General features: G+C 39.3%; 1 protein-coding gene and 1 long non-coding RNA gene across 2 annotated transcripts in view; both read left to right on the forward strand.

Moving 5' to 3' along the window:
* Positions 1 to 188: 188 nt before the first annotated feature.
* On the forward strand, positions 189 to 1,516 carry LOC118407000. The gene is made up of 3 exons (XR_004830107.1): positions 189 to 358; positions 869 to 1,080; positions 1,390 to 1,516. It is a non-coding gene; the product is annotated as an uncharacterized LOC118407000 (long non-coding RNA).
* Positions 1,517 to 1,908: 392 nt separating this feature from the next.
* The window catches only part of LOC118406510, a 95,951-nt gene continuing 82,881 nt past the window's right edge, over positions 1,909 to 14,978 (forward strand). Inside the window, exons 1-18 of the mRNA XM_035806571.1 lie at positions 1,909 to 1,919; positions 2,002 to 2,180; positions 2,612 to 2,757; positions 3,280 to 3,456; positions 3,904 to 4,062; positions 4,330 to 4,472; positions 4,789 to 4,856; positions 5,188 to 5,339; positions 5,718 to 5,884; positions 6,330 to 6,510; positions 7,069 to 7,224; positions 7,835 to 8,008; positions 8,489 to 8,651; positions 9,456 to 9,616; positions 10,323 to 10,464; positions 11,040 to 11,131; positions 11,821 to 11,953; positions 13,108 to 13,180. Coding sequence (XP_035662464.1) covers positions 1,909 to 1,919; positions 2,002 to 2,180; positions 2,612 to 2,757; positions 3,280 to 3,456; positions 3,904 to 4,062; positions 4,330 to 4,472; positions 4,789 to 4,856; positions 5,188 to 5,339; positions 5,718 to 5,884; positions 6,330 to 6,510; positions 7,069 to 7,224; positions 7,835 to 8,008; positions 8,489 to 8,651; positions 9,456 to 9,616; positions 10,323 to 10,464; positions 11,040 to 11,131; positions 11,821 to 11,953; positions 13,108 to 13,180 — 2,477 coding nt within the window. The remainder of the gene's footprint in view (positions 1,920 to 2,001; positions 2,181 to 2,611; positions 2,758 to 3,279; positions 3,457 to 3,903; positions 4,063 to 4,329; positions 4,473 to 4,788; positions 4,857 to 5,187; positions 5,340 to 5,717; positions 5,885 to 6,329; positions 6,511 to 7,068; positions 7,225 to 7,834; positions 8,009 to 8,488; positions 8,652 to 9,455; positions 9,617 to 10,322; positions 10,465 to 11,039; positions 11,132 to 11,820; positions 11,954 to 13,107; positions 13,181 to 14,978) is intronic.

The raw sequence follows: 14,978 nt of genomic DNA on the forward strand, positions 1-14,978 counted from the left end.
CGTCGAGTGGCGTTGACCAATACGGAGGCTCATGAACCGCTTCGCTCACACGGTGGTTTATTTGGTGCTTGAATTGAACATGTCCCATAACACTGTAAAACTATGAATCAATTGCTCATCGTTCTGTTCAAGCGACGTGTTTTACTGAAAGCTAGATGTGTCGTTCTGTTCAATTGAACAGTTTAATGAAAAGCTAACCTTGTTGTGCTCTTTTTTGCAGAGGTGTACTCGATCAAGACAGTCCAACAGCGATGTCTGCTAGTCCTCGGGGCCGTTGCGGAGAATCTAGCCAAAAACGGCGACAAAGAGGCTGCGAGCAGAATTGTGGCACGTTTGGAGGACAACCTTGGTCTTCACGGTTGGTGATATACACACTAAAAATGATTTATCAAGATACATACACACATTCTTCCTGTATAAACCCAATTATTTTCAAATTACAACATTAAAGCTCAGTATTTCCATTGTAGATCATCTGTACCCCAGCAGTCAGCTCTCTCTTTAGCTGTGGAGTCTACAGACGGTGTGATCCATAAGATTTAATCGCTGTGGCCCTAGCTCCAAACCAAAAGAGACATATGACGTTCCCGTTTACATGTTTTTTCTTGTATACAAATGTATCATGTTTTGTCCAGTTTTCTTGAGTATGGCACCAGTGTACTGTATTACTTTTGTGTTGCAATAAAAAACTATTTTGATATCGCTGTAAGTACGAACCAATGTACAAATACATGTCTTTAATCCTTGATACTTGCTAATAAGACAAAATTTTGAAAATAAGACAACTTCTTGAATAGATCCTTAGAATGAACGGCATGCTTACTTAATACTTAATGTGCATTTTGAAAATATGACGACGTTTTAATAGATCCTTGGAAGGAGCGTCAGAAGCGCTCCGCCCTAACAGAACTGGAGCTGGAGACGCTGGACCACAGCCGGGTCACCCTGCTGGAGGCGCTCGGTAACGCCGCCCAGCGGAGCTCGTATGAATACCTGCTGTCGTACGTCAACCAGTCCTCCTCACCGGCCATACTCAGGAGGGCGGGGCTACATGCTCTCAGGAGCTTCCATCATAAAGAGGTAATTAAATTATTCACAGAAAGCAATCTGCCTAATCTGCCTCGTATAATCATATACTTATGATGATAATCATGGAAGCTTACATGTGTTGGTAGTAATCAAAAGACAATGTTAACTTCTTCCAACATATATTGGACAAGTCAGAGTGAAAACCTAAATTTACAAAGTAGACAAAAATACTGTACGTGCCGTGCGGACGATGATAGGTACATGTACGTTACACGCTTAAGATCAATTTGGTGGCCAGCTAAATGCTGTATCAAATTTGTAGTTTTGTAAAAGGACTTAATGCAATCTTTCTTTATCCAGGCAGCGGAACGGTTGCTACTGTCCGCCCTGACAGACGAGGATGAACATGTACGGTACGAGGCGAACCTGTACTACCAGGCACATCCGCACGGGCAGCGTATCCAGCACTGGACGGGACCCATTGGACCTGGGTAAACATTCAACATACATTTCCGTTGTCAGACACATCATTGATCCGTAATTCCATTGGACGCAGACCGTGCAGCAACCAAAATTTGATTTGTAAGACCTATGACTTTACAAACTGAATACGATCCATGATAAAAAAGTGATTTGAACGTAAAAAATTGAGTTTATTTCAATGTTATGCCTTATTTCGAATGCACTTTTCAGCCAAAGTTTCCAAGTGACTATTATCTCCGCGATCATAAAAACGGAGGCATTGCAGTCAGTTGGTGTGTCTACTTATTAACTTACCTTAATATATAAGGTGAAAATGTTATAACATGATACTTGGAGCATTTCAAGTTAGTGGCTTAACTTGGGTCCAATTTTGTATACACGCAGTGTGACTCATATATGTTGTTATGGTACTCATTGTACCCATTTAGAGTTTGTTTAATAGCTTGTATGTCATTTGTGTAATTGCTAAAACTGACTTTTTGCCCTCAGGTTGAAGAATGTGACAGACCTGGGACATTCGCGGGGCAAGAGAGGCCTCGCTGACCTCTTTGACCCGATCCTGTTCAAACTCCAGTCCCCTGCTTGCGACTGGAAGAAAATCATCGGTTCGGAAGACATAGGAGCGTCATTTGGTCTCATCATAAAGAACGGTCTGGACTTGAACATTGGTAAGTATCGTCATACCAAATGTCAATGGTTACTATGTCATTATCAATTACGGGAAAAGCCTAAACTTTTCCAACACAAGATTAAAATACTTGAACACGTGACCTTCTGAATGTGTCACCTGACCAATTGGTCAATGGTAATTGGTAGTTTGTAGTGACCCCCGTCCCGGTTACTAGGAACGAAAGGCAAAATTAATGCTATTGTAACTATGAGCTTGTAGAAGGCTGGAATGACAGCAACAGGAGTAACAACTTGACAATCCACGCTTTAGTCCTCATTACTCAATACACTGTTTGCAAGATTAGGCCTTATCATGATAATGATTTGCATTTGATTAAACCATAATTTCAATCATTCAGGGGATCCGGGAATCATACATAAGCATAAATGGTCATTCGGTCTTTTTTCTCAATACCTCTACGTACTTCAGCGCCCCTGAGTGGTCACCTGATAGTGGACGTTCACGACGAGGTTTTCGCACGCGTGCATCTCGGCATCCTGAACATCAACCTGGACATTGTTGTCATTCGGATGTGTTTCAAGGGCCACACTGAATACAGTTTCAACCTGCTTCAGGTATGGCTTTATGTTATGTTTTTGGCAACGCCTTAGGGGCAAGACAAACGGTACATTATTTCCACTGGTTTGTACATCATGCTATCTATCTGCAATTCATAAAGGAATTGAATAAGAATAGGCCTTAAGGAAAATATTTACCTTATCTCCAACCAAAATTCAGACTCACCAAATTTTTAGCTGACGACCTGGTTGCTCACTACAAGTCATTTCCTGAAACAGTGACGTGAGCACTGGCTCAAAGGTGGTTGAAAGCCTGTATCGACCCTCGTTTCGTTTGGCATAATATTTGTATCATAAGAAATCACAGACGTGTATAGAATGATGCAAATTTACACTTATGTGTTCAGAGAAGAAGCTTACAGAATCTTAAGAATTGAAGTCCCTGTGTCTTCAATTTTTAAGTTGAACTTGGTTAATTACTTAAGTTCTTTACAGTGCCATTCCTTGTCGTTCAGCTGGTCTTGTTTGTGATTGTAACAGTCTCTCACTCATGAACCCTTTCCCATCTATGCCCTACAGGAATTTGACATCAACAGTATCACAGATCTCACCACGAAGTTTGACAATATCATCACCAAAATCTTCGACAACATCAACCGAGGTGTGTCCACCTTGCAACAGATCATAGCGGGCGATATAGACTTCATACAGATGTTTGAGGACCTAAAGGACGCGGTCGAAGATCTCCCCAACAAGGTACGGAAAGACTTTGCAATAGCTGAGATATTCAATTGCCAATTGGCGTAGACTCAGTGTTATACACGTACAAAAAGACTTTTTTGTTACATTTTTACCTTCGTTTATTCTTTTCAAAATGTCAGTCGTCCGAAAGACGCGCGTGTTAGTTTATATGTAATACGAAAGTTTGAGTGTTAAACCTAGAAAACACAATAGGGCCTTTAATATACAAAGCACACATATCTAACATACCAAGTACATGTTTTAACTTTTAAACCTAGAAAACATATTGTGAGTTTGTAGCAACCGTATCGCGAGACTTAGACCTGACAAACACATACTTGTTATGAAAGTTATTATATCAATTATGCGAATTGCGTCAGTAAATGCATAAATATATTGACATAATGAGCGATTGTCAGTTTAGGAAAAAAAAATGTAACCTACAACTTTCTTTCTTTTCAGGTTTGGGATATTGGCGAAGCCGTCAAATTTGCCATGAGAATCATGGGAAAATATGCGGTGGAGGACTGGCCGGTGCACCTGCAGCCATTGGTCAGGGCAGTATACGGGGTTGTCAACAAGATCAACAAAATCAGGACTGATGTCTTAACATTCTATGACGTAAGTTTTGTTTGGTACTATGACTTTGAGGGTGACAATTTTACATATATTTTCTTACACAATGTATTTTCTTGCCAACAAGCTTTCGATGAGTCATCTGATGAATTGACCCGACGCCTATGTCACATAACTTGAACGGAGTGTGACGCCAGCAATGGGTCAAAGGCGCCTGGTCGTTTGCAATTGCTATATTTTGGATACAATTTTAGCATTTAGCGCTACATGTTCTTACACGTGCAATCTAACATGTACCTATGTGGTTTGTAGCTCCTGACACAAACAGTGACCGTTGATCTACCCTGGGCAGCCGATCAGATATGGGAATCCATCGTAGTGATAGTGGAGAACCTTGATGACGTCTTCACCAACCCTAAAGGCGCATTGGCAGACATCTTCAAAGCCGTCTTCAGGTAACCTTTGTCAGTTTTCCTTCATTTGACAAATACTAACTTTTGGCGCGGACACATTTGTCGTATGTCATCGTACTATTTTGATGCGGTAGAATTTTCTAGCAGGCTGTGGCAGAAACAACCGCTGACAAGATGTATGATAGCCTTTTTGGTAAGAAGTCAGCTGGATTTTGTATGACACATTTAACACCATTCCCCAAATACCCTTGGTTGTCGATTGTATGACCAGACCCATATCTACCAATGGACAAACAAAGCGGTACAAAACAGACTTACTTTTTTCATATATGATCCATTCATTTTATATTTTTACCAGGTTGCAGCAGGCAGTTGCCAAGATACTGGAAAACAAGAGAAAGATGGAAAACATTGTTTACCCTGGTGGTAAGTGGGCATTTCTTTACTGCATAGAATAGCAATATGCTGAGAGAGTAAGACCAAAATCTAACTACTACTGTTGTCCTACATCTTCTGAAACGGAACCTACGATCTGGTACAAACTTAAGAATAGTTAGAAAGGAATTTATGATGGAAAAATACTTAAAATGAAAGCCGTATGGGTCCGAATAATATCTAAAGTTTTAAAACATTATCCGATGCAAAGATTTACCTAATTTTCAATCATTACTGACACATACACTGATCAAAGGTCAAAGGTGGCCGGAAGTTGGTACCTGCTGCCGTCCCGGTCAAACGTGATGCTTTCTTTATGCAGGTCATTTTCCGGACTGGTTCTACCCGCGGGCGATGGTGGAGGAAGCACGGGATAACCTGACCAATGGATATGCGGCCACTAAGACTGCTACAAGTGCCTGGCTAGTGCAGTCAAAGAAGGACCCCATCCGAGCATACACAGGCATCAAAGAAGTAAATACAATACCAAATGGTTATAGGATATGATTTGTAAATGACAGCATTGGTGATAACTCATTTCTAACATTTCAATGTTGTTGCTAACATTGCTTATTTCATTGTTATATATCGTAATAGAAGTACTTTATTTGCTAGTTGCAAAAACTCAAAGTAAAGGTAAGGAATACATTTTGGGGGCAATGTAAAGAGAAAACTATAGACAAAAACAAAACATTGACCGTCCATCCAAATACTGAAACAATGCATGAAACAATGTGAAAAATCTAATTAAAGATACTACATGAAGGTAAAACATTTACTTGTTTCGGCCACAAGTGTATAATAAAGTTATAACAAGACAAACTCACCTTTATACTTCTGTGATTACTCCAGTCAAAACTGAGAAAGATCATGGAGACTGAGCTGGAAAGTGTCATCACCAAGCTGAAGGAGCCGCTTGAACCACTGTTGACTCTCGCTGACCAGTTTCTCACCGTCTACAACAGTGGCATGAATATCATCAATGCTGTCAAGGAAGGATACACCCTGCTGAATGAACAGTAAATTCATTTTTTACAAATTATGACTTTTTGACTTGCTAGTATTGTTTCAAAACATTGTTATTCGACAACAACGAGTACCCACCTGTACCACATTGTTAAAAACAATGTTATTCAACATGAGAGTACCGATGTGTACCACATTGCTTTTAATCTATTCTATCTATTTCAATTTTATTACTTGCAATCATTTTTTGAGCAAGAATAAATTTGTTATTATGTAAATGTTGTGTCGTTAGAGAGAAGAGAGAGGAGAAAGAAAGAGTAAGAAAAAGAAGAAAGAATAACACACGAAGAGAAAGAAGATACGCTAAGAGTGTTTATTTGAGTTTATTGACAAATACAAGTACTACACATTTCACTTTTTTGTTGTTGTGCTACATTCGTTCGTTTTGTATTATCTAGCATACTTGTTTTTCAATGAAAACGTTTTGTCCTTCAACAGATACCTGAAGGTGATGGGCATGTACCAGAGTCTGTTTGGTGCCAGGGCTCACGTGAAGTTCAAGAGGAAGATGAACCTAGAGAGGGGTGGTGGTTGCCCTGGTGGTTTCTTTCCAACCACTCATAACGGAAAGTACGGTGACCGGAAGGGCGTTGACCTCGAAGCCGCTGTGGGCGATAAGGTAATAGTCTTCAACTGCTTAATGATTTTTATGTATTGGGTATTAAAAGTGGTGTCTTTTAACCTCCCTGCTGCTTACTCTGGTAACCAATACAAACTCGTTGTAAAATGGCTGCCTTAGTTGGCTGAAGGGAAAAAGACATGCTTGCTCTTTGATGACGTATAAATTTCTTTTCATAAGCAATTGTGACTGTTTGATGAACAGTTTAATCTACCATTAATGTAATGTCTTATAAAGAAATATTATACTGTATCAAGAAAAGAAACATTGATCAATCAATAAGTTGACCAGTCATACAATCTACCAAAAAGAACACAGAACATATCAACGCATTGCCAACTAATCAGTAGCTGACTCGTCGAACAAGTTAGACCCTCTATATATTGTCAGGTGATTGCAGAGTTTTGTGACAAGGATATTGACACCACAATGCTAATTAAAAGCTTTAACACTTTTTTTGCCCTTATTTGCATTCACTGGGACATTTGTCCTTAAAATCAAACCACACATCGCCATGGTACAGTTTTTAAACCCTACTCTTGTTTGGGTTTTCTGTAGGTGTATTCCCCATTTACAGGAACTTTGGAAAGGATAAGCAGCACAGCAGTGCGCATCAACTGCACAGGAGCTTCCGTAGCTGGGCTGACGGCCTATGTGGAGAACATTCAGCTGAAGTCTGATGTCTTTGCAGACATCACTGCCAAAACAGCAGAGGTAGAGAAACCTTTGTTTTATTGCATTTCATTCCTATGGTTGAGTGCCTCATAGGGTAACACCAGATTTGTAAGGATACAAGGTTTATTTGATTCACTTACTCAGGGATGGAACCTGTTTCTATATGTGTGGTGGGTTCTTTAAGTTGCTCAAGGTGTACCTCTTGTTAAGCAGGGAAAGTGATGGAAAGTGTGTTTCCCAAGAAACCATAAGAATCTGTTAGGGATTCAAACCCAGTACCTCCGGGTTAAGGTAAAAAAAAACCTATCCGTAAGGCAGATATGCCAAGTATATCTTTGTTGCAATGGTACATTATGTGTAATGTAGTACCCGTTTTAAGTACTGCTTTTAACTGAATGGTTTAGACAATGGATAAAAGGACTTTTTTTGCACTGTTCTGTATAAAATAAGTTTTTGCCACTAGAAAACTATTCTACTGGCAGTTAATGTTATATATAAATCATTGCCCCCCTCCTCCTATAGTGACTGTAAAAGTGTGGCCTAAAGACTATAGAAACGGAAACGGGCACTACCATATATGCCCTGAACAAAAATTAGAATTGATACCCCATACAGTGTTTCAGTTACAATTTGATATTTACTGTTCCAGGTGACTGGAGGTCAAGACATAGGAACAGTGGTGACTTCAGGATGTAACAACCACATCCACTTTGCCATCAAGAAAGGCACAGGCTACCTGGACCCTACCAAGTTCCTGGAGCCAAGGGGGATCCAGATACCAACCTGGGTACAAGACTGTGATGACTACAAGCTGGTCTGGAAGGTGGGATAGAATATCTTGACGTAATTTTTTTGGGTAGTGTTTGTATGTGTGTAACGTTACTACAGTCAAACCTGTCTATAGTGGCCACTCCTGGTCTCTATGCAAAGGTGGCCGCTAATACAGGTTTGACTGTATTTTTATTTATATAACTCATGAAGCTATGGAACCTGATGTATCGTCATGAAGTTTGATATGTGGTTAGGTCCTGGCCAATCAAAAGATATGATATGATAAGGGCCCCTGGTGGCTTTTCTTGGTACTACAGTAGAATGTCCATTGTAACAGTTTTGTATCTTATTTCTAGACAAGCCTTTTTATACTGCATTTTTCTATCAACTAAAGACCACTGCAACATGCATGCTAAAAACACATTCTGTTCATACACCATAAAGTCATCCATATACTACCAAAAGGGTTATCATGTTCTGGAAGTCGACCATGTTCCATGATTGTGACTTTGAGACTTTATTGTTTCTCCAGCTGAAGACCATTGCAGCAGGATCAGTGGTGGGCCTGGCAGGAAAACAGCAGAAGGACACGACTCCGGGGAGAACCGCCACCAAACCAGACACCTCCAACCTGAAGGGGAAGATGTCCTCACGGAGGGGCAGGAGGAAACGGTCTGCCATCAACACCAACGCAGGTTGGTGCCATCAACCCTGTCACTTAACTCAGAAAGGCTGCAGCTACACTTGTAATGTGAGCTTGTACGAGTTTGCTCAGTGCAAGGCCATTGACCACTTCTAGGCACTAAACTATGCTCACTGTAGCAGCATCTCTTCTTCCTAAGTCAGAAACAATGAGCAGTAAGTTTGACTAACTGACTCAATAGGCAAAGCAGGGCTGCACAGGAAATGCCCGAGCCCATTTAGGTAGGTCATGTGTAAATTGTGTTTAAAGTAGTCGTGTGTCAATTATCATTTTCTGGTTACTTGTGCATTTCTCTCCGTCTTTAAATGGTTGCCTCTCCAAAATCAGTGTAACGTATCCTAACACTTCCCAACAGATGAATAAAAAATGTTAAATTTGAGCATGATGCAAGGTATAAGTGGAAGGGAGCTGGTTTCAATATTGTCATGTCCAATTAAGTTTTGTCTGCCGAGTAAATGCCATCATAACATTAGGAAGGAGTTGCTGTCCCTGGTGCTGAAAAATGTATTGTTGTCAAAACACCATTTCCTTGGTACCACATCACTTTTGTATTTGGACATAAACATATCTTTGAAAAAAAAACAGCTGTTACACTATATTCAGTTACATATATGCAACACCTGTGATGTGTGGCATGGCGAAGTCTTAAAATTTTGTGGTATCCTCGACTTTATGGTAGAAACAATAGCAGCATGTGTTTCCAGCTGTGATGAGTTTGAAGCTGTGAACTGAAAAATACTACAAATATTTCTGGACTTACGGTGTTTGATTACAGTGTTTGATTTGGTTTCTACAGCAACGGCCAGCAAGTACGGTTTCCCAGCAGTCAATGCTTCAGGTCCCTCCAGCCTCTTTAATATCAACAACCTGAAGGTCGGACACGTGTTGGACTTCCTGGATGAGCTGGGCATGACTGAGAGCAAGGCCAGCCTGCAGCAAGTGGCTGATGACCTGAAGGTAAGGATGTCGTAAAACCTCCTTAATGAATATTCTGTAACAGTGGGGGGTTTAGGTAGCGTCAAACTTCAGCCGGACTCGGCTGATCAGCCTTTTCTAGCGCAGTGGTTTCTCTGCTGGGTTGTAATCTGCCGACCCGGGTTCGATCCCTGGTGTCGGCATGTTTGTTTCTTCCTGTTCTTACTTGCCCCCGTATTTCTACAATTCTAAGATGATGGCATTGAATAAAGTATTCCTTTCAACAAAGTTGAGAGGAAACAAAGGAAATTTGTATGAGATAACAAACATGTTTGAGATAACAGATAAGAGTTCTATCGTCCATTACTTCATTTTTGTTTACATAACCAGTAAAGTGCTTCAAGATGTAACACTAGTTTTGTGCAGTGAGTACAGGATGTGTAAGTACCGGTATCATACCAACTATAAATTTTGAAACCTTTAGATTATAAGTCAACACCCTTAACTACATGACCAGTATTTTGTGCCAACCAAGAGGCATAAGAGTTAATTTAAAAGCAATATCAGTACAAACTGTCTCAGTTTGATCCACCACAGATGTAACTTCTTACATGTACATTCAGTGCTTCTTCATACATGTATGTCATAAACATAGCAAGATGTTTTACCTGTTTTGATAGGGAACTCTTTCACTAAATGACTAATAGATTTGAAAACTGACAGTTAACTGTTCCCTACTGAACTTTAGGCACTTCTGGATTCGAAACCCTGCGAGCGCCCGGAGTCGATGACCGAGGCACAGCTGAGGATGGAGCTGCAGCTCCGAGGACAGAACAGCACGGGCAGCCGACCGATACTCGTAGAGAAGATGAGGAAGTCTGATGTGGATAGTAAGTCTTACAATACGATGATTTTGTCTTTAAATTCAATTTTTCTTGAAGAGTATAGAATCTAAGGACTCAGAAAACTTGGGCAGGACTCCAGACCTTCTTCAGAATTAACACCAATTCACCTTTATCTGTAGGGTAACATATATTCCCTGTTCTTAGTATAGGGTTTAGTTAGGGATATCAAGTCGAAAAACGGTGGTTTCAAATTGCAACATTTTCAACATATTTCAGTTTGAAACCACCGCCCATCATCTGGCTATCCCTTAATACCCGGGTCTTTAAAAACAAATATAGGAAACCCCATGGATAAAGGTGAACTAGCGTTATATTCGTTTAGAGAAAAGTTTAAGTTTTTTTGAGCTGTTATTCTTTTGTGTTGAAGGAAAGTTTGACTCTGTTAGAGTGGATTATGTTGCATGGATATTGACCACCATTTTTTTTTCTGTTTCAAATTACAGCAATTTATGACATGAAATTTATGATTTTTTTAAAAAGATAGTCTAGGCATAATGTCTGTTAACTGTGTTAAATGTATTGTGTTATTCTCATAATTGTTGTGAATATGTCTTTTACAGTGTGTCCTTTCCTGACATTGTCAGTGCCCAGTAATGTCTATTGTAAGTTCTCGGACCTGTGTCTGGGACTGACATGCTGTGTGGATATGAAGGTACGTTAATATTCTGATTTCATAGACAAAGAGATAATGAAATAATTTTGTTGCAAAACTATTCTCTAATGCTTATAACAAACAAAGCAAAGTAGTTGTATACCTGATGTGTATACTTAACAGAGAAGGAAAATGATATAAAAAAATAATCTATTATTAAGGAAGAAGAACTTTATTAGAAGAACTTTATTGCACGACAAATAATATTGTACATGGTACAATGTATGGCAACGACTATTACACAAAGTACAAAATATATGATTGTATAGAATAGAACTTGACATTATAATTAACGTAACGGTTAAATGAAATGATGAACAGATGGCACACAAGGAGTTTTTGCTAACTCTAAAGAATCTTAAAGATTTTGTATTTCTTATACTGTTCATCAACTATTTGTATCATCTTGTAAAACTTATTTTAGAAGGAAAGTTCTTCTGCGATACCAAGAAAACTGCAATTAAAATTTTTGAAATACATGATTCATTTCTTTGAGATGTCAAAACTAAATATAAAAAAAAAAACAATATAGCAATTCATCCAGGCACAGCTTCTATAGTTACAGTACATGTATGCTGTTGAACCATAAACAAAATCACACAAAAAAAGTTGCCTGTGACACTACTTTCAAACTGATAACACATCGAGATGACATGCGTAAGACATTCTTTATTTTTCTTTATCTTCAGATGTGGAAGTTCCGTAAGTCCATCAAAGCCTACGCTGTCTTCAACATCACTGACTTCACGTTCTACATGGGGATAGAGACAGCAGGGGTCGAACCCTTCAGATATCAGTACAAGGTGGCTGACGCATTCTGGGGTAAGACATTACAGCAATATGTACTATAGTTGAACCAACTCTTTTCTATGTAACATCCTGCAGGGAACACTAGTCACAAATGAAGATGATTACTATGATAGGCTATCTGAGTGAAGATTGACATTATTAAATCTCAAAACATGGGATGTTCTAAGACATAACTAGACAGCTTCTCTCGAACTCTATGAAGAGTGTATTTGGGGATGATTAGAGCTTTATCATAATCAAATGAAGGCACAAACTAACAGACAAAAACCAGGTATATGTTTCGTGTATGAGTTAATTACAACAGTACTGTAAATGTCATACAGTAACTTAATTTTCTGATATTTAAGGTAATGATGCTTGAGCAAGCAAATGGGCTAAGTTGCAATACTTGTAAATAATCAGGTCTACACTATTATGCTCGGCATGTAACGCTAGTTCACCTTTATCTGCCGGGTAACCTATATCCGTTGCTGTCAGAAATGGGTATATAGGGGTATTAAGTCGACGGACGAGAGTTTCAAACTACAATATTTTGAATATATTAACGGGAGGTGCCCCAACACGGTACGCTTTTTCTTGCGCTCAAACTCATGGCGCTCCATCGCTAGTTGCCTGAGAGTGGTCAAATTTTGATGACTGAATTTTTTACACATAGATTTGAACCACATACTTGAATAAGAAATGCATTCATGTGGTTCATGAACCTTTCGCGCTGCGTGTTACAAGCGGCAAACACTGTGAGACAATTTCGTGTATGTAACCTTCCAATTTTGTGCTACGATGGACAGTGTGCCTACCTTGGTACGCTTTTTTACATTTTGCTCTCTTCAGAAGTATACTTGGAATGCAAATTAAAGCTGTGTGCATGGACTTGGTTTATTTACCTTTGTAATCAGCATAGTCAGTGGCAACAAACACGGTGTACTTATGGATAATAAGATCAGCAAAAAATTCGTACCGTCTTACGACGGGAACCATCTTAGGGCGGCCCCCGTTACATTTTGAAATCACCGTTCGTCCAGTTGATATCCTTTTATACCGTGTTGATAAACACAACGAATATAAGTTACCCTGCAGATAAAGGTGAACTAATGTTAACTTTAATAAGATTAAAAGTTGTATTTTGTATAATTTGAAGTCTTGACTGTATATTCTATGTTCTTCAGGTATACAAAAAGAGATAGCCACTCCGTTAACAATTGACTTCACTGGTGAGGACCCAATGAACCTGAAAATGAGGTAAGCTGTGCACTCTTTCTTTTTGGGCTTGTTATATGTCTTATTCAAATATCTCTTAACATCAAATGCAAAAGTTGAAAAATGAACAAAATTGACTGTATGGTTGCATCAGTGCAATCCCAAGTAATAATGTCAACTCAAAAAGGCTGTCATTGGTAATGTAATGGTTATAATTTGGATCCATCTGCAAGCATGTTGGCAGTTACAGCAGCAGAATGTTGGTATATAGTGACTTGGCTTATTTCTTAACGGGCACATTCAATACAATACAATGTTAAACTAGAAAGGTAATATTTGCAAGCAAATACAGAATGTTACCTTCACATGGTTTGGTCTAGCATTTCTACCTGGAAGGGTAAACTGATTAAGTTGCAGATGTTGACACAGGATAAGTCAAGACATGCAAGAAGGTACAAATAAATTTTGATGATTATTTTCACTCCGCGTACCGTAGGTACGCTTCGAGTGAAAATATTGTTTTCATACGGTTTCTTCTTTCTTTCTTTCTTTCTTTCTTTCTTTCTCCTGTCGCGACCTTTAAAGTGATTCCTCTCCGTCGTTCCTGGACCAAATGGCCTGAAATTTGGCACAAGGGTACAGTGGACCAATACCCAGACCCGTTTTTCTCATTTTTTTGATAGATACCTTTACAATGATTTTAGGGATGTTTTAAGGTCATTTTCTGGCCCGGCTGTATATTCATGTCTCCCGTGCCCAGGTATTACGTCCAGATGACTTGAAAGTTGGTATGATACTGCGTGAGATACTTATTAAAAGGACCCCGGTATTATTTTTGGCCAAACATCACTTCAAAATCATTTAAAAGCCAATTTGGCGGGGTATCTTCGCATATTTTCACCGAGCTCGCGTTTCGCGCGTGTAACCATATATGGTCACGTTTGCACGTGCGTCCGTTGCACCATATATGGTTATGGACGTTTCCGCGCGTGACGTAAGCTGTTTACCTGCAGCTGTGCATTGTGGCTAATTGAATTTAGAAGGGAACCAATATGCGCCCGACACTTAGCGGAAGCGATGACCTGATTGGTCAGCTCGGGTACAGCCAATGAGGAAGGGTTTTTCAACTTAGCGGCTGGGAGTACATATATGTCGCCGGGAAGAAGTCCGTTAAAAGTAAGTGAAAAATTGTACTGTTTATCTTAAAATTGGCAACAATACACAAATGCAGTAACAAGTTTGGGTAACTTGTCGTCGTTATTGTGCAGTTTTTGTTTGATTTACCCACGTTTAGAGTGTCTGGATAAGCGATACCGTAGCGTCAGAATGCCGCGGTAAGTGGGAGCGCATGCATGGAATATTGTTGCGCTTTGCAGTGACTGATGAGACAGTACTAGTATTGTATCATCAAGCTTTATTGACACGACAAAAAGTACAGTCAATTTTGTATGGCCAACTTTAAACTGCAACGAAAAAAGAAAGAATACAGAGTATATCTTACAATTCTACTAATTAAACATTATGATATGATTCTACTAATTATCGGTGAAAAGTGTACAGTAGTTCTCTTCCATAGTAACGTTATATGATAGTACAGATTTTCAAGGGCAAATCTACTAGTACAAACGTTACACTATGTTGTGAATTGTCCATTCAGGTTGGTTGTACAAGAATATATGTAATCAGGTGTGGCTTTTTTTCTAATCAACAAACAAAAAGGATCTCCTTTTATTCTGGGTGGCAGTACAGGAATTACACAAAGGAAATACTAATTATTGTATTCTATTCTATTTTCTACTGGAGGAAGAGGATACACCACCAGGACTGTTGTGCAGACAGG

Source organism: Branchiostoma floridae, chromosome 19 (assembly GCF_000003815.2).
Source record: "Branchiostoma floridae strain S238N-H82 chromosome 19, Bfl_VNyyK, whole genome shotgun sequence".
NCBI lineage: Eukaryota > Metazoa > Chordata > Leptocardii > Amphioxiformes > Branchiostomatidae > Branchiostoma > Branchiostoma floridae.